Source organism: Phyllostomus discolor, chromosome 9 (assembly GCF_004126475.2).
Source record: "Phyllostomus discolor isolate MPI-MPIP mPhyDis1 chromosome 9, mPhyDis1.pri.v3, whole genome shotgun sequence".
NCBI classification, from domain to species: domain Eukaryota; kingdom Metazoa; phylum Chordata; class Mammalia; order Chiroptera; family Phyllostomidae; genus Phyllostomus; species Phyllostomus discolor.
Genome location: NC_040911.2, coordinates 67,469,715 through 67,497,537, shown reverse-complemented (window position 1 = coordinate 67,497,537; position 27,823 = coordinate 67,469,715). Strand labels below are relative to the sequence as shown.

The 27,823-nt window shown below is 44.6% G+C and overlaps 1 protein-coding gene across 2 annotated transcripts; it reads right to left on the bottom strand.

Moving 5' to 3' along the window:
* On the bottom strand, window positions 1–27,679 carry OVOL2 (ovo like zinc finger 2). Of its 2 annotated transcripts, XM_028524257.2 has the most exons (4): window positions 25,906–26,576; window positions 25,026–25,246; window positions 13,203–13,392; window positions 1–664 (listed from the first exon to the last, which is right to left on the bottom strand). In XM_028524257.2, the coding sequence occupies exons 1-4, from the start codon at window positions 26,387–26,389 to the stop codon at window positions 351–353; spliced, it is 1,209 nt and encodes a 402-aa protein (XP_028380058.2). In that variant the 5' UTR covers window positions 26,390–26,576; the 3' UTR covers window positions 1–350. The 2 variants fall into 2 exon arrangements, with proteins under 2 accessions (XP_028380058.2, XP_035865393.1); XM_036009500.1 differs by lacking the exons at window positions 25,026–25,246; window positions 25,906–26,576 and adding an exon at window positions 27,435–27,679.
* Window positions 27,680–27,823: the final 144 nt, after the last annotated feature.

The following is a 27,823-nucleotide window of genomic DNA, read 5'->3' as shown; positions in this document are numbered from 1 at the left end:
TAGCATTTCAAGTGGAAGTACTTTTATTTCAAGGCACCATAACATGATGGTTTCTCTAAGAACACCTCTGGCTCCATGTGTGAAAATCCTAAAAAAATAAAGAAGAGTCCTGCACAGTGACCACAGCCACCCTTTAAATTTCACTGATATGGTTGTGTTCAATAGGACATGGGTTAAAGGAGACCTGACACCACTATTACAATTGACAGTCTCAGAAGAGATCCCCCTGCTGAGGCCCCAAAAGGACAGACAGATAAACCGAACACCTGTAACTAGAAAGAGCCAGTGGGGCCCTTGAAAAAAAAATCTGTGTAAATGTGTCAGCACTGGCATCTTTCCCTTTCTCCTCCTCATTTCTCCTCCTCCTCACTCAGGTTGGCACTCCCTTGGAGTGTGGATGTTAGCTTGTTTTGCAAAAGGGCTGCCAGTTTTTTGGATGTTTTTTTGAGAAATGCACTGCCCGGGTGGGCACTGTTTACATGCAGGTACAGGTCCTCCTGGGTGGGGCCTGTGTAGCCACAGTCTTCACAGACATAGAGTTTGTCCCGGCGTTGCTTGTAGGCATAATGTTGCTGCACCCCGTGGATTTTCTTCAGGTGGGACTCCAAGGAGCATCGCTGGGTAAAAGCTTTGTTGCAAATGTCACATTTGTAGGGGCGAATGCCTGCAAGGGCAAAGGGCAGACACATCACTGGTTTGTCATGGCCAATCCAGGGTCTTCTAGCTAGGCTCACCAGCAATTATCATGTATAACCCAACCACAAAACAAACAAACAAACAAACAAAAAACAACAACAAAACCCTACCTGATTCAAAATCAGGCAGAAGAACTGAACAGACAGTTTTCCAAAAAGGATATACAAATGGCCAACAGTTAGATGAAAAGGTGTTCAACATCAATAATCATGAGGGAAATGCAAATCACAACCACAGTGAGATACCACCTCACACCTGTCAGAATAGTTATCATCAATAAATCAATAAATCAACAAACTAGTGTTGGTGCAGATGTGGAGAAAAGAAAACCCTGTGTGCTGTTGGTGGAATTACAAATTGATGCAGCCACTATGGAAAACAGTATGCAGGTTTCTCAAAAAATTAAAAATTGAACTACATTATGACTCAGTAATTTCACTTCTGGGTATTTATTCAAAGAAATCCAAACACTAATTCAAAAAATATATGCACCCCTATGTTCATTGCACCATTATTTACAATCCAAGATATGAAGCAACCTAAGTATCCATTGATAGTCAAACGGGTAAAGAAGTGGTGCAGCCCTGGCCAGGGTGGCTCAGCTGATTGGAGCATCATTCAGTAAACCAAAAGGTCACAGGTTTGATTCCCAGTCAGGGCACATATCTGGGTTTCAGGCTTGATTCTTAGTGGGGGTGCATGCAAGAGGCAACCGACTGAGATGTTTCTTGCTCCCTCTCCTTCCCTTCCCTTCTCTTTAAATTCATTAGGCATGTGCTCAGGTGAGGATAAAAAAGAAATTAAAAAAAGAATGCAACCTTACCATATGCAACAACATGGATGAACCTAGAGGGGTATTAGGCTAAGTGAAATAAGTCAGCCCAAAAGAGACAAATATCACATGATTTTACTTATATGTGGAATCTAAAGAAAAAATAAATAAACAACAAAACAGACAGACTCATAGGTACAAAGAACAAACTGATGGCTGTCAATGGAAGGGGGATTGAGGGGCTAAGTGAAAAAAGTGAAGGAAATAAGGAGTACAAATTGGTATTTAAAAAATAGTCATGGGGATGTAAATTACAGCATAGGGAATATAATCAATAACATTGTAATAACTATGCATAGTGCCAGGTGGGTTCTAGACTTATTGGGGAAACTACCTTGTAAATTATATATGTCTAATCATTATACTGTACACCTGCAACTAATATAAAATAATATTAAATGTCAACTGTCATTAAGTTTTTTTTAAATTAAAAGTAGGTGTAGGGCTTCCGACCAAGATGGGGGTGTAGGTAGATACACTTTGCTTCCTCTTACAATCAAAAGAAAGAGAACAACAAATTTAAAAACAAAAAATAACAAGAACTATCAGAAAATCAAACTGCAGGGAGGTCCAACAACCAAGGAGATAAAGAAGAAACATTCATTCAGACTGATAGGAGTAGTAGAGACAGGCAGCCAGGGTGGACAGAATGTGAGGAAAGGAGGTGGATGGAGGACTGGGCAGGGGATGCAATGAATGGTGGACTGGGCAGTCCCACATTTGTATGTGGATAAACCAGGAGGAGCAACTTGAGAGGGAGACAGACTGCACAATCCTGGGTTCCAGCACAGGGAAATAAAGCCTCAAATCCTCTGGCTGTAAAAATCTGTGGGTATGGCAGCAGCAGGAGAAACTCCCAGCCTCACAGGAGAATTCACTGGAGATACCCACAGGCTCATAGAATAAACACAAGCTCACCCACACGGGAACCAGCACCAGAAGGCTCGATTTGAATCTGGGTAGTGGAGGAAGTCACTGAAAACCAACTGAGAACCAAGCAAGTGGTATTGTTCCCTCTTGAGACTCTCCCCCACATAAAGTGCCACAACAAGCAGCAACCTGGGATGCCCTGCCCTGGCAAATACCTAAGGCTCAACCCCATTCTAGGTAATAGGCACACTGAGACAAAAATATATGGCCCCAAAGAAAGAACAGATAAAAGCTCCAAAAATAAAACTAAGCAATGAAGAGATAGCCAACCTATCAGATGCAGAGTTCAAAACACCGATAATCAGGATGCTCACAGAAATGGTTGAGTATGGTTGCAAAATAGAGGAAAAAATGAAGGCTACAAAAAGTGAAATAAAGGAAAATGCACAAGGAACCAACAGTAAAGGGAAGGAAACCAGGACTCACATCAACAATTTAGAGAAGGAAGAAATAAACGTTTAGCCAGAACAGAATGAAGAAACAAGAATTCAAAAAAAATGAGGAGAGGCTTAAGAACCTCCAGGACAACTTTAAATATTCCAACATCCAAATCATAGGGGTGCCAGAAGGAGAAGAGGAAGAGCAAGATACTGAAAACTTATTTAAACAAAGTCTGAAGGAGAACTTCCCTAATTTGGCAAAGGAAATTGATTTCCAGGAAGTCTAGGAAGCTCAGAGAGTCCCAAAGAAGTTGGACCCAAGGAAGCACACATCAAGGCACATCATAAGTATATTACCCAAGATTAAAGATAAAGAGAATCTTAAAAGCAGCAAGAGAAAAGGAGACAGTTACCTACAAAGGAGTTCTCATAAGACTATCAGCTGATTTTTCAAAAGAAACTTTGCAGGCAAGATGGGGCTGGAAAGAAGTATTCAAAGTCATGAAAGGCAAGGACCTCATACAATATTACTCTATCCAGCAAAGCTGTCCTTTAGAATGGAAGGGCAGATAAATTGCTTCCCAGATAAGGTCAAGTTAAATGAGTTCATCATCACTAAGCCCTTATTTTATGAAATCTTAAAGGGACTTATCTAAGAAAAACAAAGTGATCAAAAATATGAACAGTAAAATGACAACAAACTCACAACTATCAACAACTGAACCTAAAACAAAACAAAAACAAAAACAAACTAAGCAAACAACTAGACAGGAACAGAACCACAGAATTGGAGATCACATGGATGGTTATTAGTGGGGAAGGGGAGGGGAGAGAATGGGGGAAAAGGTATAGGGAATAAGAAGCATAAATTGTAGGTACAAAATAGACAAGGGGAGGTTAAGAATAGTGTAGGAAATGTAGAAGCCAAAGAACTTATATGTATGACCCACGAACATGAACTAAGGGAGAGGGGGAGTGAATGCTGGTGGGAGGGGGTGCAGGACGGAGGAGAATAAAGGGGAGAAAAAAATGGGACAACTGTAATAGCATAATCAATAAAATATATATTTTTAAAAATATTTATATAAAAATATATAAATATATATGTATTTTATAAATAGTTGTATTACATTTAAATTGTTTTATTTTACAATAATGGAATTTATTATGGTTTTATTATGCTTGCTTTAATGGATATATTTATCAAAGAGATTTTCAAAATGTTTTCACTTAACACTATTCCTGGAGTTTCTTCCATTTTGGTGCTTACAGATGGATTTCACTCCTTTTTAAGAGTATCACATCATTTTGTTGTACAGCTGTACCCAAATTCCGTCTTTTAAAACTATAGAGATTGAGGCAGTATTGCACCAGCCCACACCCTCACATCATGTGCCATACTGCCTTGTACAGCTTGGTTCGAATGTTGTCCATGGACCAGTGGTCAAACTGCATCACCTGCAAGCTCACTGGAAACACAGTCTTAGGTCCCACTCAGACACACTGAGGCAAATGCAAAAGCTGTGGCTCTTCAACCCAGGAGGGTTGTCAAAACACAAGTTCAAAGCCCCACTCGTGGCTCTGGGATAAGGCTGAGACTTCATTGCTAACATGTTTCCCAAGTGATGCTGAAGATGCTTGTATAGAAACTTTAGCAAATTAAGTGTAAGGTAATCATGCCCCACACACCTCCCAATGTCTTCTCTTCAAGGTTAAATGCCACCAATTCCTTAATGGTGGTATGTGGATGGGATAGGGAAGCCAAGAGAGCTCCAAGAGAGTTCCATTCATAAATATTTTTAATGTAGATAGATGATAAAAGAAGTCAAAATGGAAATAAAAAGTTCCCCCTATTCCTGTCCAACAACCTGAACAAATCAAGGCATTTACTTTTCTTCCAGTAAAGAAACACACATCATTTCCTTTAACACTCTGTGATAAAAACTGTGTTGGATCAGTGTTATGGTGAGATGTTACTCCAGCCTACTGAAGCAGAATGCAGGCCTGTATTATATTTCACACACTGTAGAAAAACTACCAAAAGTTAAAGAGACATTTTGAAATAAATTGAATGAACAAGAATTCACATCTTCAGAGCTAGCTTTCTAGAAATTTAAAGGCTATGAGACCTTTCCAAAGGAATGATATGCCCACATACATGGCAGCTGGCTCCCCCCACCTCTGGCAAATAAAGCAACAAATCTGATTTCAAACCCACAGCCCTTCAAAATAGAAATTCACCCAGAGACCAGTTGCTCCTTTCAATAGTTAATGGAAAAACCTGATTTTAAAATACCTAAACTAAGCACATGGAGAAATCAGCACACTTACACCAGGCTTTAACTTGGATGCAACAAACTCCAGAGTTCCTAGAAATAGATGCTTCCAAACTTACAGCAATGGCCTGGAAATGGCTGTACCACTTTGCCTGATCCCTATGCCCTGGGAGAGGCCAATATGCCAGGACCACCTCTGGTGAGCACCGGGTCTTGCCTCCTTCCTCTCTCCATTCAGTAGGTCAGCCAAAAGTGTCTTCTTTGGGAAGAGCACCGTGCAAGGCCTGCACAGCAAATGCTAGATTTCAGAGCCCTGCCTCTTCTGGACAATGAAGAGAATGGGGTGACTACAGCATGGATGGGTTTTCCCCCCACCCGCAGGGAGGGGTGGGAATAAGCATGGCTTGGAGGAAGGGTGACTGATAGACACAGAGATGGAAAGGAAACAGTAGGCCCCGAAAACTCTAGTTATAGCAATTCTTACTTTTATAAACCTGCTTTCTCTCCCTTAAGTACCGCCTTCACACCTCACCCATTGGTGTAGGCAGACACTGTGATGCAGCAGCCCTTTGGTGACCCTTTCTGGAGTTGGGAATAAGCCTCTGCCTCCTGAAGCCTCCATCCTCCACAGATTCACTGGTGGGAGGTAAAGGTGGCCAGACAAGTGCCCTGGTCAAGGGGAACCGATGCCAAGGCTTCCCCAACATTGTGGCCAAACCCACCTTAGTGCTTTTGAGCAAAGGCCAGTCTTGTCTATGTCTGGAGTAGGACACTGAAAAACACCATCCCTGCTCTAGGCACCATTAACCTACTGACACCTAGAGAGCAAGAGAGTTCAAGGCCACTAAAAACCCAGGCATCACACATCTGCTACTCGTTAACTGAGTCAGTCCAGGGTCAGATTGTTGGAAAACCTCCACAAGCTTCAGTTTTCTTACTTGTAAAATGGGGATAATATTCATACCCCTTTGTAAGGATGCTCTGAGGATTAACCGAGACATCACATGCAAAGGGATGGCACATACTATGTACTCAACAGGACACAGCTGCAAGAGCTTACAGTCCAGCTCAAAATAACACAGATACACTCCATTTATAAACTGGCTGATGGGGATGTGAGCACTTAGTATTTGTCTTTAAATTGTACATATATATATATATATATATATATATATTTATAATTGTATGCACTTTGGAATTTATTACTTATTTAACAGTAAAAAAAGGGGTGTGGGAGGGGGTCATTTTTAAAATGGTGGTGATTAAGTGGAGAGAGGAGGGAAGGGACTTCCTTCATTGTCTTCTCTTGAATGTTGTGCAGTAGGCCTGTATTACCTAGTCCAAAAAATATTGTGTGTTGGGTTATCAAAAAGGGTTTCTCCTTTTCACATTTGCTATTTCTACTACCAAAATCAAGCTTTAAATCATTAAAGAAAATTCTTCATTATTGGTGCCTTTTGCTTGCCTTTCTTGCTATAGCTAAGTGGTCCATTATTGAACTTTATCCAAACATGAACGCCAGTGAGAAACTTTTTACAGGTCTCCTTGTGGAGTGGATGCTTAGGGTGACCTCTTTGGAAGGAAATACCCATGAAAATTCATACTGTGTACCCTTTGGCCCCCCCTTCAGGAACATTATCTACAGAGAAATTACACAGGTAGGCAAATGGTAAACAAAGGTATTTGTGGTACTACTGTCTGAAATTTTAAAAAAGAAATAAAAAGAAAAATGCTGAAATTGGATATAAGTGTCATCAATTGGGAACAGGGAAAATGGTGGTGCCTCTACATTTGAAATTATGTCATAATCTCATGTTAAGAAATGCTCTGACAATTAAAGAAAGTAAGGTGTGTCTACCTGTGCAGATGTGAAACAATATCCAAGATATACAGTACATTAAAAAAGCAATGTGTACTTAAAATTTCTAAAATTTTATTTTAAAGTAGTGCTTCACTTTCAGGAGTGGAACAAAGGCATGAGGAGGGAGGCTTACTTTTTTTTCTGCCAGTTTTCCCTTTCATGTTACTTTTTTAGCTAAAAAATAAGTCAAAATAAAATAGAGGAGGGATGGGTTGATGAGTGAATGAGGCAATCCCACAAGACAAGCATTCAACTGGCTAGAGGTGGAGGATACTTTATTCTTTTTCCTCTATCTGTCCTGCTTTAAACTTTTCCCAATCTGCATTTTCCCCAATCCAGTCAACCGTTCCCTTTAGGCTCCAGACAAAGACACTATTGTTTCCTCTTCTTCAATCAAAATGAGATTTGTTTGCCTTGTGTCCCTCTCAATGTGGCTGAAGGAAGGTAAAATAGAAGTCATCCTAGTGGGTGGGGCAAATATTCCCCTTTGGCCATTGCTCCCTCCCTATTTCCCTGACCTCAGAATGGGAATATCCTCACCTTCTTTCTGTGGAACTCAGAAGCCTCACCAGGAATGGCAGGAACCTTGAACCAACTCCTCGAATGCTGTCAGAGCTGTAAGGCTGTAACTAACATGGCTATATCCCCTGGCACCCTGACCTCAGAAAACTGAGCTGGAGATCCTACAGATGTCTGTGTCTTTTCATCTGTTTATAGTGTCTTACACTTCCTTCCCTATAGCTTTTACATTGACTGAAGTCATTATACAAAGGAGAAAAATTAAATACTTTCAATAAACTGGACTTGTTTCATGAGCCTGGCACATCTAGTCATACTAGTAAACAGTGTCCAGACCATGGCTGACATGTGGCCCTCAATAAATGTGATTCTGTGGTTCTAACATGCTCCCAGGTGCTGCTGGTGCATGGATGACATGAATTTTGAGTATGAGGGCATAGACAGAGTGCAGAACCCGGCACAAGCAATTGTTAGTAGCATTATTTTTTACTCAAATACAGATCTCCCCCCATCAAAAGAAAACCATTCCTTCAATGGATGGCTATTCTTAGAATGCATTCCAGTTGGTTCAACCTAAACACTTAAATTCTAAAGAATATTCTCTAAAAACAGGCCTATGATGGTTTTCATCGGCTGTGAACTGAACATACATTGGTTTTTAGCTCATATCTCCACTTTATCCCTCATCCATTTTGACCTGAGGTGGACCAAGAGTCATGATTCTTGGCCTCAGCAATCCGGTCACCTTAAATAGAGCAAGTCCCTTTATTATATGTGTACCAGATGCTGTTGGTCCCCACTCCAGACCCTTATTCCGAGCCAGCACCTTGTCCCCCAACTGTCATGTGTTTAGTGAGCTAACAGAGCCTGGCTGCCCACTTCTCCAAGGAATGGGCACTGAGTAATTGACCTCCCTGCCCAGGGAAGAGGCAGCCCTCAGCCAAAGCCTAACTGACACGATGTGGATATGTTTATAGATTGATTGCCGATAGACAGGAAAAGGCTGTGGTGCTGTCCACACTTGGAAATCACAGCAGGATAAGGCTGGGACTAGATTCCAGCTGAGGGCACAGTCCTGCTCCATCCTCTACCCTGCCCCATTCCCTCCTCCCTTACATATTTCTTCTGACTGCTCTCCCTCAAGAAATCATTTTATAAGATTCTGCTTCTAGTGAACCCAACCTAAGATAATTTGTATTGAAAATAGCCATTCGTTTGCTGAAATATTTTCATAAACTGTTAGGGAGTTTTTTCTACTCTAGTTTCTCTCTTCCAATCTTGAATCAGATATCACTTGGCTAACATCCCTGTTTCCCATATCACACACACTCCTCTGATTTACTCTTTTCTTGAGAAGTAATATCCAAAAATGATGTCTTAATCTTTTCTTTCATCTGCTTGAATATTAAGGTAAGACACTTTCAGGCTCTAGTTTCCCTGGATCTTTTCCAAGATGTTCCCAGGTGTTTTGAGTCTTTCCTTAGATGCCCTGTCCCCTTAGTAGTTACAGGGCACAAAAGGAGATGAGGGTGAGGGGGTGGGGAATTAATCTTGGTTCTTGGATGATCCCACTATCTTTACCTACCTCCTCAATATTGTAGGTACAATCTCAGAAGGGTCCTGGGATCCCAGAGAAGTCTTTGAATCAGTTGTGGCCTGGCTAATCAGACTTAGCAAACACACCCTTTGCTCAACTGTCTACTGTGTTTGTGTTAACAGTGTTAACAGTGTCCATATTTTTGCTTCTGGTCTAAATACAGCATTCACTTAATAGTTGTAAGCAAAATCCAACATTCATGTCTCAACCAAAAGCAAGACTGACACAGAATTCTGATGACGTCATTTGGAAACAGGGAGATTGTTCCATAAACTAAAAAAAAATATGTCTGAAAATCCCAAATTTTGCTCATTTTACAGATTATCTCTTTTGCACTGAGCTCAAGAAATGGCAGGGCAGGTAGCTGTCTCACACCAGAAGGCCAGGCCTGTTCCTCTAGCTCCAGGCACAGCAGCATCCCCCAGCTAATCTGCAGTAAGTCTGTGGGTCTTCTTTCTGGTTCATTATTACTTGAATGCACATCTCCATCAGAAAATAAACCAGGACAGGAAAAACTGGTTGGAGATATTTTCATAGTTCTATTTGTTGATCAATTTAAGAGTCAAAATTATGATTAAGATTTTTAAAAATGGTTATCTATAGATTTCAATGATCTTAATGCTGTCCAGTAGAAATTAGAATGCAAGCCACTTTGTAATTTAAAAATGTCTAGTAGCTTCATTAAAATAAGTAAAAAGAAACAGGTGAAATTAATTTTAATGATAGATTTTATCTAACCCAATATATTCAAGTATTACCATTTCAAAATGAAATTAACATTAAAATTACGATATTTTACATTAAGTTTTCAAATCCTAGTGTCTGTTTTATAGTTACAGCATGTCTCAGTAGAACTAGCCACATTGTGGCAGCTCAGCAACCACACATGGCCAATAGCTGTATAACTATTTCTCTCATGTCCCCTACCAGGGACCTGGCCTGCAACCCAGGCATGTGCCCTGATTGGGAATCAAACCTGTGACCCTTTGGTTCACAGGCCAGTGCTCAATCCACTGATCCACACCAGCCAAGGCCCAAGCCATCCCCTTTCTTGCTGACTCTGTGGACAGAGGACAATTAGACACCACTGAATGAATACACATGCTCAGGCTCCTCTGCAACCTGCAAAACCCTGGGCTAGAGTGTGTAGTGTCTACCAGGTCTGAATTTCCTCTTTTATCTCACCTTCTGGCAGAGCAAGCAGGCTTCTAGAAACTGAAATGGGGAAGGCTGGTGAGGCCCCAGTCTTAGGGGTAAAGCTAAGGAAGACATTGGGAGACAAAGGGGCAGAGAAGGGGATACAGAAGATAAAAGAATGTGAACTTCAGAACCTACCAGTTTGGTTCTCAGTTCCACCACTTCTGGTTGTTGAGCTACCTGAACTTGTTCTCCTCATCTGTGAAGTGTTTCGGATAAGATGATAAATGCTGAGGGTCTGGGATGAAGGAAAGTGACCATTTGTGGCTTGATGCCTTATGAGGAAGTTGGGTAACCCTTTGCAGGGTCTCCATTCTCTGCCAAGCCATTTCCCTCACTTGCTAACCCTTTTTCCTGAGAAGACACTATCAGCCACCCACCCAAATCCCCTTAGCCCACCCAACCCTCCACCCAAATCCCCTGAGCCTCCAGCTAGGTTATCTCAGGTAGTTCTTGTAAAGCCAGTGGCTTCCAGCATCTCCTGCCTGAGGTTGTTCTCAAGGAAACATAAGGCCTGCAAGGGGCTGGAAGTCGAGGGCTGCCTATGATCTGAGGGTCCCAGAATGAACCTCCAAGCAAGAAAGGATAAGAGTTGATAGATCAATACCCTAGCTTTCCTACTCCTGGAGCAACTCTATAGTGCATTCTACATATTTCTTCAGAGGAACTCCAATGGGATTGAGCACCAGTTGCCCACAGTGGTAACCTGCTCATTAACTTACACTTATAGGCTGTCTTCTCCTCACTGTGCCTCCTGGGACCGTCTCCCAAATAAACTGCTTACATAGCTAACTCAGATCTAGAGTTCTTAACTACTATAACCATGACTCAACTTTCAAATTCTTCCCTGAGAGGCAGTTCGTTTCTAATATTTCCTGGTTAGTTCTCCATCAATGGAGAATGCTCCCCGAGACCAGCAATGCTCCCTGAGACCCCTTCACTTTATCTTAAAGGATAAAATGGGGGAAGTGACCCTAGAACCTCCCAGGAAAAGAAGAAATAGGGCATGCCCTCAAGGACATCCTCAGACAGAGATGAAAGACTGTGGAACTCTCCAGGACAACCAATGACAAATGACTGCATGAGTGGGCCCCAATTCCCACCAGCCCTTGGGTCAATTCTCTATGAGCCTAGATTTGCATTCACTTGATGGATCCATTCATAGCTTTGGGACCTGCCACCACCTACAGGACCATCTACTTCCTCCCTACCCTCAAAGGACCCTCCCCCACCCTGACAGTCCCTAAACATTCTCTTCGCCCCAACCTGTTACCAGCCTGGCCACACAGAGGTAAACCTACCAATTCACTGGTGCGAGGGGCTATAAAAGAAGCCTTATACCCAGACTCACATTCAATCAGGTTCAAAACCAAGTGATAGCAATTTAAGCTGTTAGAAGTCATGATCTAGGTGCCTCTTGGAAGGAAGGAGATAGTGCTTTGAATGGGGCACAAGGGAGGAGACAGTAATTTCCAGGATCTTGAAATATTCCCTTTCTTGGCCCAAGTGCTAGTTATATGGGTGTGTTCACTTTGTGAAAATTCCTAAATTTGTTGAATTATGCACTTATAATTTGTACAGTTTTCTGGATGCATGTTACATTAAATATAAAATTCCATTCAGAAAAGTTTTAAAAAAGGAATAGAAAGAAAAGGAAACCTTTTAGTATGCTAGCCCACCGTCTAAGGTGGAGGATACTCTCCCCAGGCTAGGGAGGCAACATATGGCCAGTACACTAAAAATAAAGAAGCATAAGGGCCATGAAAGAAATCTGAATTAGAGGATCTGAGAAGGGTCCTGTGGGCACCTGGAGGGAGCCACGGACATTCTCCCATTAAATGAGAGAGGAAACCCTAACCTCTGAAAAGGCTTCAGGGATCAGGGACACAATATACAGTAAATTCTATGAGGATGTAGACAGGGTGGGTAGCAACCAGAAGGAAGCTGAATGGATTAGGATGGGATAGCCTTAAATGATATGAAAGGGAATAGGATGGGATGGAATTGGGCTGGGCTGGAATAGAATGGGGATTGGAAAATGGGACCTAGATACTGAGGGGCTTTACATGAAGCCCATCAAGACCAGGAGTTTTGATTTCTTCTTGCCCAGAGTTGGAGACTTTTTTTAGCAAGGAAGTGGCATCCTCAGAATTCTCCTCAAGGGATCACTCTGGCAAAGGTGTTGACCATGAACCTCAAGGAGAAGCTTGGAGGCCAGCTGTTTTCTAAGATAAAATAAATGAGGCTGTCACCAATTAGAAGAGCATGGAGAAAGGCCCACGAACACCCCCAGGATTCTGTGTAATAAGCTGGAAAGGTCCCAGATTCACAGTTCATGAGAAGGGAAACTGAGGAAGGCCCAAGGGGAGGAAGACACTCACCTGCCAGGCTCAAGCAGGAGGCTCAGACAACTCTAATTCAGTGTGCATTTTCTTTCTTTCTTTTTTTTGAGTTCTTACTGGAACATGATGCTATTTGGAGAAATGCTTACTTCCCAAGAAAGGTGCATAAAAGCACAAGCAGGACCACAGGAACTACATCCCTAAAGTCAGGCAGGACTGAGGGGATCAGACTATATTTCACAGCATTGCATCACACATCACAATTCTCAGAACATTTCCAGCCAGTGACTTGTCTTAAGTTATGCTAAAACTTGTATCATTATCCCCATGTTACAGGGATGAAAACAGGCTAAGAGAGGGGGATTGCCTGGGCCAAGGTGACACAGCTGGAAGGTGGCTGAGCCAGGAGGTAAACCAAGCTGGGCTGGCCCAAACGCCCCAGAAAGATCTGTGATCTTTCCAGAAATACAACATTGTTTCATGCTGTCAACTGGTTTTTTGGTGGGGAAGAAACAGAAGGAACTATTGGTCAGAAAAACAAAACTAAAATTAAGCACACACCCCTTCCTCACCTGTATGTGTGCGGACGTGCCTCTTTAGGTCGAAGGTGTCATTGAAGCCCTTGCCGCAGAAGGTGCACAGGTGCCTCTTCACCTGGTTGTGGCACTTAAGGTGACGATTGAGCATACGCTGTAGGCGGAAGCCCTTGCCACACAGGTCACAGCTGTGAACCGCAGAGTCACTGCATGTGCCTGTGGTGAACTGGGACAGGGAGAGAAGCTGTGAGGACCACAGTGCAGGGGAGCACATCCCAGAAGCTTACTCTGGGAGTCCACCTCCCTAAGTCTCTAGGCTTGTCCTGGCTGGGGCCTTCTGCATCCTAAAAATTCCAAGCAGGTTTTGGCTTTGAGGGAAGGTGGAACAACTGACAGCTCCTCCCAACATTCACTCACTCTCCCTTTCTTCCTTAGAACAAACCTCTGATTTCTAGGACACTCTGCCCCTAGGTAAACATCTTCATTTCCCAGCAAGTCATGACTCTATGACTACCTGGCTGATGAAATGTACTCTCTCTAAGAGGAGAGGATGTTGCCCCTTAGAGAAGGAAAGCCAGTGCTGAGGATAGAAGAGCAGAAAGAAAGGAAGAGTCTAGGTCCTGATGACATGAAACCTGTGATAGAAAGTCGCCAAAGGCAGCCACAATCAATTCCTTCCTCCCCTGAGCCTGGATGCTGCTACATTCATCAAGAGATGAGTGCCATTACCTGTCCCTGTGGACCAACAGGGATGCAGAGATAATGTGTCAGTTCCAGGTATTAAGAGACCATGCAGCTTCTACATGGTCTCCCTCTAGGAAGCCAGCTGCCTTGCTACAACTCCAAGGCCACCAAACTGTGAAGAAGTCCAAGCAGCCACATGGAGAGCAAAAGGAGCCATGGAGGAGCACAGAGGTGCCAGGTACGAACAAAGCCTCACTGGACCTTCCTGCCTAGCTGTGGCTGCCACCAGCTGAGTGAGTGACCTCGAACAATACCACCTGGAGTAAAGTTGACTAGCTCAGCCATGCCCCAGTTCCTGATGCACAAAATCATGAATAAAAAAGAGATCATTTTGGGAAGTGACTTGGTGGGGATCTCACAGCTTCACTACCAGCAAAACCACAACCAAATTGCAGGCTCTGGGCTCTCACTCCAGTGTTCTCTCAGCCATGTTTGCCATCTCTAAGAAAGAAAACTGAATCTATAATTATGTGGTGAAAAACACCAGATATATATTCATCAAAGGTTTCTGCCCTGGCTGGTGTGGCTCATTGGATTGAGCACCAGCCTGAAGACTGAGGGGTTGCCAGTTTGATTCCAGGTTGCGGTGCATGACTGTGTTGCAAGCCAGGTCCCCTGTTGGAGGTGTGTGGGAGGCAACCAATTGATTAAAAAAAAAAAGTTTTCCTAGTTGCCAAATAAGATCCTTTAGAAGAATGATCCAACTGCTCTGCCAAAATTCTACTCATAAAAGAGCCTAAAAATGTATTTTTAGACTGACATTATTAGCAAGAAGAATTGGACCTTTCTTGGCTCGAAATCTTCCTAGCCTCAAATACCCTTCTCCTTTCATCCATACTGGGTGTTGCCCTCTGTTGACACCCAGTTCAACTGTTCCCTCCCTGACATAACTTCTGTAACTACTGTAGCCCCTGCCTACACTGTTGTCTGACCCACAAGACCAGTGCCTCTCAAACCCAGAGTGCACACGAATCCCCTGAGGGTCTTACTAAAATTCAGGTTCTGATTCAGAAGATCTGGTGGGGACTACACACTGCATTTCTAACCAGCTCCACTCTTGAGACATGAGGCTGGAGCACTGGCCCTCATGCAGTTCAGTACTTCATTCCACCTCATTCCAGAGGGTTCCTTTACACAAAAATGTTTCCTCAGAGTTCATCGGTTGTCTTTAACTAAGTGCCCTGAGTCAGCAAGTGTTTGTGCACATTCCTGCCCCTCAAGCCCAGATTCGGGCCAGTGCACATTCAGAAAGTGTTGATGGGCAGTGGGTTCACAGGTGGCAAGATACAAAGAGATACAAAGAGACCTGAAGGATGCACAAAACTCCAGAATTGGATTTTCCAGTTAACCTCCTCTGTACCAGTTCTTCCTTATCTGCTCAGAGCTTCATTTGTCTCAGCTGACTGCCTAGTGCCTGATCTGTAACAGTCCCTGTGCTCAGAGCTGTAGGGAGTACAGTCACAAGGATGACTTGTCCCCAAGAAACTGCCAGTCTAATGGGGGAGCAGATCAGTCAACAGGCCATTGACATCTGGGAAGCCCAGGTGCAATGTGCACTTTGAAGGGGCACCTACCCCTGACATAGGGCAAGAGGGAAGGTACCTCTAGAGGAAGTGAGCTCCTCAGCCAGGCAAAAGTAAGGAGAAAGAGAGGAGGAATGGCAAAGAATATTCCAGGAGAGGGTGGCAGGAAACAGGGGGACTGTATGTGTTTTCACATGGCTAGCCTGAGCCCCAGGAAAGCAGTTAATGAACAGACCTATGATAGCAGAGAAGGGCAGGGTCTCCCTTAGGGCTTTACCTTGGGGGGAGGTAAGCTTGACTCTGTTCAAAGGAGGTGGAGGGACACTGAAAAGAAGACAGGTACAGGGGTTGAGTATGATGATGCAGATAGGTGGCTGTCCTAGGCTCCCAACTGCCTCACACCCCACCTCTACCATGTGTTTCCCAGAGGGATAGGACCTGGCACTCAGCCTCAGGGAGACCCAGCTGTGGTCAAGGCTTTTGTATTCCCATCACCAGAACAGGTCATGGTCTCCTCCTTGTTGGGTAGTCCTCATTCTGGTTCAGCATCCCTTGAAGAGATGTGAAAAGACTAATGATGGCCCACATCTTGGCAAACCGAGTTTTTGAGCTTCTCAAGGCCTAGGCTTTACAGGGTAAAAGTCATTTGAGAGGTAGTGAAGGGCTAATAAAATAGAATATAGATAAGTGACCCTGCTAAGTCTGATTAAAAACATGTAGAAAGCTATAATCATCTCTTGAAAGTCCTGTAGAATGTGCCTGAGGACTCACAAACTACAGTTCAAAACTGACTTCTTGTTTACTTTAATCATTTTGGTAAATTCCTATTTTTTAAATGCTTAGCATGTAATATAGATGCCTTCTAATGTAGTGCAGGATGAAAAATATCAAATAACTGGTGTTATTTTGTTTGAAAAAAATAAAATCTCAAAGGGAAGAAGGATGGGAGATTAGTGACAATTTAAGCAAGTCCAGGGCCAGTGGATCATCTGACAAAGATACAGAAAACTCTTTTTTTTATAAAGATTTTATTTATTAATTTTTTTAGAGAGGGAAGGAAGGGAGAAAGAGAGAGAAAAAAACATGAATGTGTGGTTGCTGGGGGCCGTGGCCTGCAACCCAGGCATGTGCCCTGACTGGGAATCGAACCTGGAATGCCTGATTCGCAGCCCGCACTCAATCTACTGAGCTATGCCAGCCAGGGCCAGAAAATGACAGTGGGGAGAGGGGATGAAGAATGAGAGCACCCCATTCCCAAGGAGAGCTTTCCTCTACTTTACTTGGAGCCAAAATAGAAGTTCTTGGAATATACCTCAGCAAAGGCAATTTTTCCATTTCTTCTCCTTCTTATACACCCCCATTACACAGTGTGGAAAACTGAGCACAAAGTGGCTCATTTAGGGAATTCCCCTACAGTACATCCTGTGATTCATGAAATGTTACTTGCCACCTACACACATCTATGGCCAATCTAGCTACCACACATCAAATTATATTTGAAGCTTTAAGAGAGCCTTGTTGAAACAAGATGTAAGGCTAATTAAATGGCAAGAGATTATGGCTGATGAAGCCAGATTCTGTCATACTAGTTCACTTCTCAGAAAAGAAGGAATGGACCTGTGTAGAATAAATTCCTACATGTGATATTTATCCCACAGAGTGAATTTCACATGCTATCTGCCTTGAAATGTGGTCTATAATAGTGAAAGCCTGGAAACCACCTATATGTCTATCAATAGAAACTTGTTTTTTTTTAATAGAACCATTTAACCAAAATAGATGGAAAAAGAAAGGAGTTTCAATTGTCAGCCATGTGAGTGAGCCCTTTTGGATGTCCAGCCCAGTCAAAACCCTCAGAAGAGTCCAGCCCCCACTGTCATCTGACTGCAATAGCAAGAGAAGCCCCAAGGAAGACCCGCCCAGCAGAGATGAGTCATTGCGCAGAACTAGAAGATATAACGATACATTATATTAAGGTGCTAAATTTGGGGTTATTTGTGAAGCAGCAATAAATAAAGTGGAATAGTAACACATGCATCACATCTTCTCCACAACACCAGACCTGCCACATTTCTGAATGTTCTAACTCAACATGGGCTACATAACACAGAAGACACATCTGATGCCTGGAATAACATCCTGTGAGCCAAAGGACCAGCAGTCCCTCCCAGGGCACATCTCTGCCCACTAGGCCATCTTTACCATGTTTACACAGGTTTATAGCTAACACTATACCTCTTAAGGTTTCAAAATAGGGTTAACTGATTGTACCTTATTACTGTATTCTGCAAGTAGTAGACCAAAACTAGTTATACCTCAGTCATTGTAGTTACACAATGAGAGTGGAATGTTGAGACAGAAATGCTGAGGATCAAATAAAAACCTAGACCTGGTCAGTTGTGTGATGTCATGTAATATCCCCAGGCCATAATTTCCCACATGTAAAAATAACAAAAGGGAATTAGATGAGCTCTTCAGTAGAATAAGAAGCTAAGAGTAGAGTCTGTTTTCCAACTTCCTAAGATCAAATCCAGTTCTGCCACTTACAGACTGTGGGATGTAGGCAAGTTATTTAACCTCTCTAAACTTTAATTTCATCACCAGTAAAATGTAGACAATAGTGACTTGCCTCTTGGGATTATTAACAAATTAAATAAGAAAAGCTACTTAAAAAGAAGTGATGGATAAGTCCTAACTTATAGTTAGACCAGCTCCAAAATTTTGTGATCCTAACTAAAAGTCAATTGGTCAAACCCCCTTGTTTATCCATTTAGCTTTTGAACTTGTCTCTCTCTGATGAAAGAAAAAGGGGATTAACCTTCAGTGTGAGCCACAAATCCCCAGTCCTTCATCTGAAACTGAGGTCCAAAAAGCTCCGAAAACTGACATCTCTCCCATCTCCTTTGGCACTAAAATCTGACCCAAGCAGACATGGAGCTACAGACTTTGTCCCATTTGGTATCAATATTCATGTGCTTTAATTCAGAAATTATTCGTGTGTTTAATTACAGGGTACTGCTCCAGACCTGCCAGGAGTGGTATTTACACCATGTTACCTTTTGAAAAGCTTAAGAGTCTCACCCTTGACCGAAATTAACACTTTGAATGAAGTGAAAAAGCTACCATGGAGGGTGGGAGATGACACGAGTATGAAGACTAACTTAGAGCAAGAAAAATGAAGACAGAGCAAGCGATTCTCCATCCCCACAGCTGGCACTATCTTGCTTGCTGTCCTGTTTTCTACAGTAGCTCAGCTTTCACACAAAGTTCCCCTCTAGTTTTTCTAAAGCACAGGCTTCTGCCCCAGAAACAAACCATCATTGTATCAGTGCTGCTGAAAACTACAGGAGCATTTGGGGAGGTAGGGACTTCTTTGCCTGGCTCTGTGACCAACTTCAAAGCTGGCTAAGGTCACTTACCTGTCAAACTTCTACAATAAAAATAAAAAAGCCTTTATTTTCTCTTGATGCTTCTACCAAACAAATTTGTTAAAATTAATGTTCCTGTTTTCTATAGGAGGGTACTGTAACTCCAGGCTACCTTCCAATGGTCAAATGGACAAGATTTCCACTGACACATTTTATGCTGGAGTGCTCAAAACAGATTTCCCCAATTCCTTTGAGGAAAAAATTTCCTTTCAGGTTTCATGTACCATTTTCTTAGGTTTCACCACTCCGCTATATGGCAATGGAGAACCTTCTCAAATGCAGAGATGATGACAGGAATATATCCTTGTAATACAGAAAAAAACTGAGGCTCAAAGAGCTGTAAACTGTCCATGGCCATATGACTTACAGGCACTCACACTGAGATTTTGAATGTGGTTTGTCTGCCAAACTTGTGCCTACAGTTGAACTGTAGGGGAGAGGGAGGGAAGAACCCTGTTGTTGGCCTCATACAGTGAGAAACAGCTTCAAATTCCTTTATGTCAGATTGTCAATGCTAATGGCTAAAGTGTTAAAGATACCTCCCACAATGCAATACAATAAAGTTAAAAGAATAAGAATCCTTGGTTTGGGCTTTGCCACTAACAACTGTGAGGAATTCAGCAAAACCTTTCTACTTTTTACCTTTTTCCCATTCAAAATAAGGAGACTGGCCCACATAAGCTTTAAAGGTCCCTGTGATAGATACTAGGGATACTCACTCAGCCTCTATTCCTACTTTTCTGCTAAGTCTTCCTGTACTGCAGAGGCCAGTAAGATAGAAAGTACATTTCCCAGATTCCTAGCTGTAGCCCAGTAGGTATTTGGATTCCACCAACTACATGAATTATCAGATTTAAATTTGGACCTGGGTTAAATGAATAGGGGCATGCATGTGGCAATTGTTTTGCACTCTGCATTAGCAGAAGCATCACGCTGCATGAGCAAGCAGCCATAGAGGCAGAAGTTGCAGCTCCCTAGATTGCACATTTCTGCAGTGCAGCTCAGCCTGGTCTTTTGTTAGTCCATCTAGTGCCCTATAATTAACCATTCTATGCTTAAGCTAGCTAGAGTGGATTCTGTTTTCTGTAACTAAACCCACACAGTCCCTTCTAACAATAAAAACCCACTTCATTATATTCATATTAAAAGCTGATGCAGTTAATACATTTTGTTCTCCTATTCCTCATTTTTTGCCTTTAAATGAAACTTTGAGATCCATTCTAAGCATTTCCCCCAGATCTCCCTTTTCTTTTTGCTTCCTATTTTCCTCCAAATGTTATCACTTACATCTATAGACTGTTGACTCCTTCTTCCCTGCCTGTCCTTCTGTTCTGTGTTAACGTATGTCCCCCTATGAGTCAGGCACTGCTGTGCCAGGTGCTGAAGAGACAAGCCCAATAGGGCTTTCTCCCTGCCTTTGGTGTTTTGAGATCAAGAGGAGTCAGGTCGGCCAAATGTACAGTTAAGGAGATGATCAGTGTGTTACAATGGAGACAGGAAGAGAGGCATCCAGTTCTGTCTTGGGAAACAGAAGACAAGTAGGGATAGTGCTTATGTTCCCTTCCAAATAGCAAATGGATGTGTTTTTATAAAATACTTAAATCCATGATTCACAACAATATTTAAAAATAAACCAATTGGCCACCACTAGAGAATTCTGGTAAACCAACTGATTATCCTGAAAACTAGTAAATAAAGGGAATCTTATTTTACCTTTCCTAAATGAACTGTCTCACTGGGAAACCAAATAGTAGAGAATGGGAAGTATCTCCCTATAGAAGAATTTCAGCAATCCCTTAATAAATAAGGGACAGAATTAACATATTACTGTTCTGCAAACCCTAATAACCTAAAATATGTAGACGTTGAGTATCAATAGTTCCTACCATCACAAAGAGACAACCAAACATTATGTACCTCTTGATGGAAATAGATACCACCCACTGTGACAGATTTTAGCTAAAATAAACCCAATCAAGCATCTAGTTATCCAATAGAACTTTCTGTGATGACAGAAATGTTCTAATCTGCATTGTATAATACAGCAGGCACTAATCACACATGGCTACTGAGCACTTGAAATATGGATCATGCAACTAAAGAATTTAATTTTTAGTTTAATTTAATTTAAATTAAAGTAGTTACATGTGACTACGGCTACCATTTTGGACAGTGTAGCTACAGATCCAACTACCATTTAAAGAAAACCTAGGGGACTAAAAAGTGTTAGACACCACAGTGATGCATTCTGCAAAATCCAGATTGCTGGAAACTGCAAAACAAATTAGCCATCTCTTCAGCAATTAACTATGACAGAGGGAGAAAAATATATATAAATTAAAATACTTGAAAGACATATCAACCAATTATAATGTGTGGACATTATGTGGACCTGATTCAGTAAAGTGAAAAAAAAAAGTATGCATTTATGAGACAATTAGTAATGTGAACAGTATTGTTAATATGAATAGAATAATGTATTTTGGTTCTTTATCTATTAGAGACACATTCTAAAATATTATGATGGCTGAAATTCGTCTCAAAATAGTACCAGGGGGAGGATGGGGGAAAGATGGGCAGGACTGGCCATGGGTTCATTGTTGTTGGAGCCAGGTGACAGGTACTCTGCTTTTGAAAATCATAATAAAAAATGATGGAGCAAGAAAAAGACTACTCCACATTCATCCATCCATCACTACTAGAAACTCGGCCTACAGAGCCAGGTAAAAGGCCAAGAATACTTTTGAAGGAATTCTAAACTCAATTCTTTTGAAGAACACTTGGGAAAAACCAAAAGAAGAGAGAAAAGAATGGGATGAGGTAAGAAGACATTCACTTCCTGATCCACACTTACACCTGAGACACACCAGCCACTCTGAGTCAAGAATAAATAACATCAGTCAACTAAATAATTTAACTCCAGAAATACTTTGTTTCTGATACGCTTTGTAAGGACAGTGGTGATTGAGGTTGGAGGGGGGTGTCTCTACCCCACAACTGGAGACCTGCAAGCGAGGCCAGCATAAAAGGGACTTAGTGACCTAAACCTCTGGCATGAACATTTTCCCAGAGGTACATCAACTCCCCACTGCAATCTGTTTTATATATTACAGAATCCTCAGCAGTAAAGAAACAATTTTATAACCTACCCTAAGGCACGTGGTCAAAAGATAGCTAGGCTAGGAAAAAGCACTTCTTAACTGGCACCTATGACTCCTCTCCAGATCAGCACAATCAGGTTAGCAAATCCCTTATCCCTACTGTAGGCAACAAAATACTGCTATAAGTCCTTGTTGGCTAACCCCCTATTGGGCAGTATATACATGCGCAAAAAATGTTAAACATTTTTGCACCCATTAGCTCCTTCAATTTACACAACATTTCTGAGAGACCAATTCTGTAATGTCTCCATTTTACACATCAGTGAACTGAGAATCAGAACAGGTCACGAATCCTGGACCACAGCTGATAAGATACACCTAACTGAGGTTTTCCTTCTCAAAAACCTTTCAGAGCCCTTCCCCACCCCAAGGGAACTTCCACACTTCTTAGCTTAGCTCTTTACCATCCTACCCTGTACTAATTACATTTTGAGCTTCTGCAACTTTCTCTGATCCTAGCAGTTTCTCACCACAGCCACCACAGCAGAGTAGTTTCCTTACTCAGGTTTTGGGTTGTGCCCATACCACCTTAAGGGGAAAAGCCTGCTTCTCCCCTTCTCCATAGGCCTCAAATCCACACTAAAAAAACTTGCTCCACTCAGAATTTATCATATCTTTGCTTGTGCTTCTGCATTAGCATTCACATTCCCATAGTAGAGTTAATAAATATTTGAGTCTTCCCACCAGCCCATATCATTCTAGCTAGAGTTCCTGGATACCTACACCTTCCACTCTTAACATATTTATCCTCACAACTCTATAACTATCATTATTATCTCCTTTTTAAAGACAAGGAAACTGAGGCCCAGAGGGATTAGCAATTTGCCCAAGGTTACACAGCTAAGAAGCGACCAAGCCAGAGCCCAGAGGCTTAAGAATTACTATCCAAAGATTCTGGAACACGAGGGTGGGAGAATTTTTATCTCCCAACTGCCTGGTACACAACAGGTACTCCATACTGTTAGACGGGATGTTGCTTCTCTCTGCAGGTCATACTTGCCCTTCCTCTGAACCTAGTGGCCAACTGCAAAGTGTCTTCAAGTCATTGAAAATAAGTCATTAAAATAATGCATCATCTATGGGCCTCATCCTCGAGAAGCTTTTCACATCTTCTGGTCAGAATACTAATGCTTTGCATAGAACTCTAGAGTTACAGAACATGGTAAATCACGAGCAATTTGGCCTGTCAGTTGAAAATGGACAATATCACAATTAATAATTCTGGAGGCTCAAAGCATCTTAATGCCAAGATGTCTCCTATTTGTGGGTGAAAGCTGAGGGGGAGGGGGAACCTGACTGTCCTCCTCAGTAAACTGTGTTAACAGTTGAGGAGCAAAATCTATGCTCCACCCCATCCCTGGGAAAGCACATAGGCAGGAATCAATTAAATAAAATCGGTTTATTCATTCCCTTAAGTCAGGGATCCAATGGCGTTGTTTGCTTGGGGTAGCAAAGAAAGCGCTTTGATTTTTTCCTCTACCACTTTCTCTAGAGGGTAAATTTGGGCATCCAAGGGCAAACTGTCTACAATCCATTTCAAAACAACGTGGCAATTGTCCTTCCATCCTGGTGATAAATATGCAAGTAGGACACTAGAATTTCCTGGAGGGTAGAACTACCAGCCTCAGGCAAACTGAGCCCTCCCACTTAACCCCATCTGGTCCACAAAAACCTCAGGCTAGTTGACTTTGAATCTCTGCAGAACCCTTAACACTAAATAGCATGCCTTAGCCGGGACATCTTCTAAAGATGTCTTCCCTAAGGATTCCAGCTCTGGCCTCTAGCCTCAATTCATAACCAAATGAACCCCAGCCCACCTCCAGCCAAGCCCTAGGTGCAAGGAATCAGAACTATGCCTAGGGTCTCTCCCAGGAAAAGTAACGGAGACTTTCCTAAAACACAGCAAACACTAGGTATCTTCCCCAGCCACCGCCCCCGCCCCCCAAGTCCTTGGAGCCAGAAGTTATGCATAGGGGAGAGCCAGCCACTGGAGGGAAAAGTAGCAGAAGCTTTCCCAATAGGTAGCAAACGCTGGGGTTCCTCCTCATCCTCCCCCGCCCCCTCCCGCAATCCCCGGCAGTGGGACTGAAGGAACGCCCAAGAATTATCACCTACACCGAGGGCCTTCTGGCCCATCCGGCTAGGAACTGGGTTTATGTGATTCTTAAAACACCACTCCCTGACTCTATCTGGCTGTGCGTGGAATGGGATTCCTTAACTTAGGGGGTAGCGGATACCTTTGAGCAGGCAATAATGGAAGCAAAGGTGGGCTTCCGGATAAGATATAACCTACAAGACTGGGGGTGGGGGGCGACAGGAGGAGACTGAAACGTGATGACAGAGGGGTACAAACTCTCCAACCCACTGGGACGCGGCACTGAGGCAATTTGCAGTTGAACTCGTTTATTCATCATTTTAATTCAAGAAAATTTGAGAGACAGAACAAATTTAAAGTGCCCAACATAGACCTCTTTTCTAACGGGCACTCACTCCATAATTGGCACTGGGAATCACTGTCATTGTGAGAGGTCCACTGTATGCCCAACTGCCACCACTGTCTCCAAAACGCAAGAAAGGGTATGATGTTCAGAATCCACGTAGCGCTCTGACATTGTGCCTCAGCGGGTGGAGTTCCGGGTGTCTGGATCCCTCCTTTCCAACCACTGGAACCCTGGCGGCCTGGTTCCTAGCGCCTTGCACATTGAATGGGAGGAAGTTTCGCCCGAGCCTTTCAGGTAGTTCCAGAGGCCACCAGGTGCACTGTGACCGCTCGGGAAGCTTGCCACTGGGGCCTAGCGGCGCAGTCCTCTGGCTCCCTATCAGCGGGAGCACGCGGGGAGGCGTCCTGGCCACCGCCCTGGGGCAAATGCAGGAACTGCGCTGCGGGTGAGCTGAGTGCCTCTGTGCCGCGGACGCGGACGCGTCAGGGAAGGGCGCGGCCCCCCGAGAGCCCGACGCCAGGGTGTGGTGCAGGTGGCGGCGGGGGCAGATTCGGCACCGTACCTTGATTTTCGACCTGGCGACCGGGCGCTGCTTCGCCGCCAGGTGTCCACCGTGGCCCTCCGCGTCTCCAGGCGCCAGGATTTCGTGCTCGGGGGCGCGAGGGGAAGAGTTGCTCTCAGTGCCTCCAGGCTCCCCCGCGCTGCTGCTGCCACCACCGCTGCTGCTGCCGCCGTCGCTGCGGCAGTCCTCCGGGGGGTCGCAGGACAGAAGGCCCAAGCCCACTGCGGAGGGAGGGGCCGAGCCGTAACACACAGACACGCGGGCGTCAGGCCCCGGCGCCCGTGTTAGTTTGACCTTCGGGCGGGGCCGCTGCCGCCCTGCCCCGAACCTGGGCATCTCGCCAAGTGGGCAACGCCGAGGGGTAGGCGAGTGAACCCACGGCTCGGCCTCCCGAATGACCTCGGGGTTCTAGGGGTCGATCCTCAGTCCCCGTCCTCGAGCCCACGAGGAACTGAGGGACTCCCCCGCACCAAGTTTCCTCTCCCTGGGTTGGGAGTGGATGGGTCTGGCATCTACCCACCCAGCCCCAGAGGGGGGAACACGGATCCTTGTGCAACCCCATGACGACGTGGACTGGAGGTAGCCTCTACTGGCCTTCAAGCCCACCCCCTTCCTAGGCCACCTGGGCCCAGGTTGCAGCCAACGGTCCAGCGGCCGGGCAATTAGAGACGCCCACTAGGGGGAAAGGGGAGCACGATGCCCCGGGGTTCCCAGCCTCTCACTCTCGGTCTTCCCGCGCCTCAGAGATGTCCTACTACCCACCGGAAGAGAAGCAGGGGTTGGGGAGTCCAGCCCCAGCCAGTGAGCAGCGGGGACCGGGTCACCTCTGCCCGCACTCCAAGAGCCCCGCGCCCAGGCCCTGCCCCCGCGCCGTGCTCACCTGGGATGTAGGTGTCTGCCCTTTCCTCGTCCGGGAGCTCATCCCAGTTGCGGACCGAGACCCCCGGGCTCCTCCTCTTTACCAGGAAGACTTTGGGCATGGTGGGGCCCCTCCCCAGACTGCAGCCCCCTCTTCCCGGCTGCTCCCCCCTATGGGCGGCGGCGATGGCTGGGTCCCCGGCTTCTGGCGGCCAGAGCCCACCTTCCCGCCTAGCTGGCCTCTCCCTCCGCCCCCTGCTGCAGCGCGGCCCCGGCCTCTCTGGCGAACTTCGGGAGACTCCCAGCTTCCAGGCTCGGCGACACCTATGTCTTAAACCGTGGGTGAGACCACACCGAGGAAAAAGTTTCATAAGGTGGAATAGAAAAGGCACCAGGAAACTTGGGAGTGAGCATGCGCCCTGCAACATAACGGTGTCAACAAGCTCGCTACCTGTCCGACCGGTTCCGGCGGCCGCGGCTGCTTGTTCCAGCCCTTCCTTAGGCATGAATGTTTGCAAAAGAATTTACGTCTGATTCTCCCCCCTCCCCTTTTTTTAAAAAAAAGAAGAACGTTTTTTGATCAATCCACAGTACCATTCCCCATCGCAAATGCCTCGTGCGCGAACTCTCGGGTAACCCCCAGGTCGGTTTCCCATCCCTCCTGAGAGCTGGGTCCTCTTGGGAATGCCCTCCCCCACCGCCCCCTGAGAGTTTTTTGTCTCCCACAAGCAAGTCAGAAAATGGCTCAGTTCCTCTGGACCTTGTGGCTTGTTCCCGGGGCTTGTTGAAATCTTGGCGGGCGGAAGGGAGAGGTTGTGGGGAGAGGCCCCGGGACGGTGATCTGGTAAAGGGGAGTTTGGGGGGTTTAAACATCCAGCAACTACAATAGTCCCCCCAAATAAACACAGTAATACTAGTTAAGCTAAAAAAAAAAAATCAGCATCTTTAGAACACATTGTTATTTCGTGCCATACAAGGAAAGAAAAACAAGTCAGCTTGTTCCACCGAAGCAGCTTCCACCCCAAGACCTTGCACCCCAAGAGCAGCATCAACACACATTTTAGCACAATAGAAATAAAAGTCAAGTGCATGTTATTCAAACGCAGCTTGGAAATGAATTTCTTTTCCTCGCCCACTGCCATGATAGCCTCCTTTAACTGTGTGCTCCCCAAATTCTGAGGCTGGGAAATACATTTTCAAGAAGCCAATAAAGATGGCTACATCCCCTAACTGCCCCAACTGCGGAGGTGGCTGGAGAGTTTGTATTTATTTTTCGATGTTGGATTTTCCTATCTACCTTTATACCTGGAGGGGAGAGGGAAACACAAAAAATATCAAGTTACTAGGAGCAGTCAGCCCGCGTTGGGGAATTCACTACCCTCCCACGGCCCCTGCTCTGGTGCGTCCAGGGAAGCACAGCACTGCCTCCACCGCGGTGGTCGGCGCGCCTCTCCAGGTGGTAGTCAGACGTGTGCCAGCTCCAGGGACTGCTGGGGTGCGTCTGCCCAGGGGTTCCCTGGCGCCCTCAGCTCGCCCACCCGCCAGACTCACCTGTCTGTAACCTGAGCCGCTGAGCGCCCAGCCCACAGACCTGGGGAATGTACACAGCGGTTTCCCCGTCCTCTTCCGCCCTGGAATAGCCCTTAGGGACACAGCCGCCCGGTAACGGATTTCTGGTCTCCCCAGGCGTGCCACCCGTGCTTGTAGAAGAGGCGCAGCTCTCTGGAGACTGCGGAGGCAACAGACACGCGTTGCCTCCGGGTCTGCCCTCAAGGGGTCGCTGTCTCTGGGCTGAATCCTGTCTGGACTCCAGATTTTCTCTGAGAACAACCAAGAATAAAAAAGATTTTGATCTGGGTAGCCGGACCCGGGTGGAGGTGCGCGCAGAGGAAAGGGCGGGGGGCGGGGGGGGGGGGGGGACGGAGCGGAAGGGTGGAGAA

Coding starts and splice junctions, on each gene's coding strand:
- OVOL2 (XM_028524257.2), bottom strand. CDS start 26,389: ATGCCTAAGGAAGGGCTGGAACAAGCAGCCGCGGCCGCCGGAACCGGT. Junction 25,247..25,905: donor GGCAGACACCTACATCCCAG/GTGAGCACGGCG, acceptor CTCCCTCCGCAG/TGGGCTTGGGCCTTCTGTCC. Junction 13,393..25,025: donor TCGCCAGGTCGAAAATCAAG/GTACGGTGCCGA, acceptor TCCCTGTCCCAG/TTCACCACAGGCACATGCAG.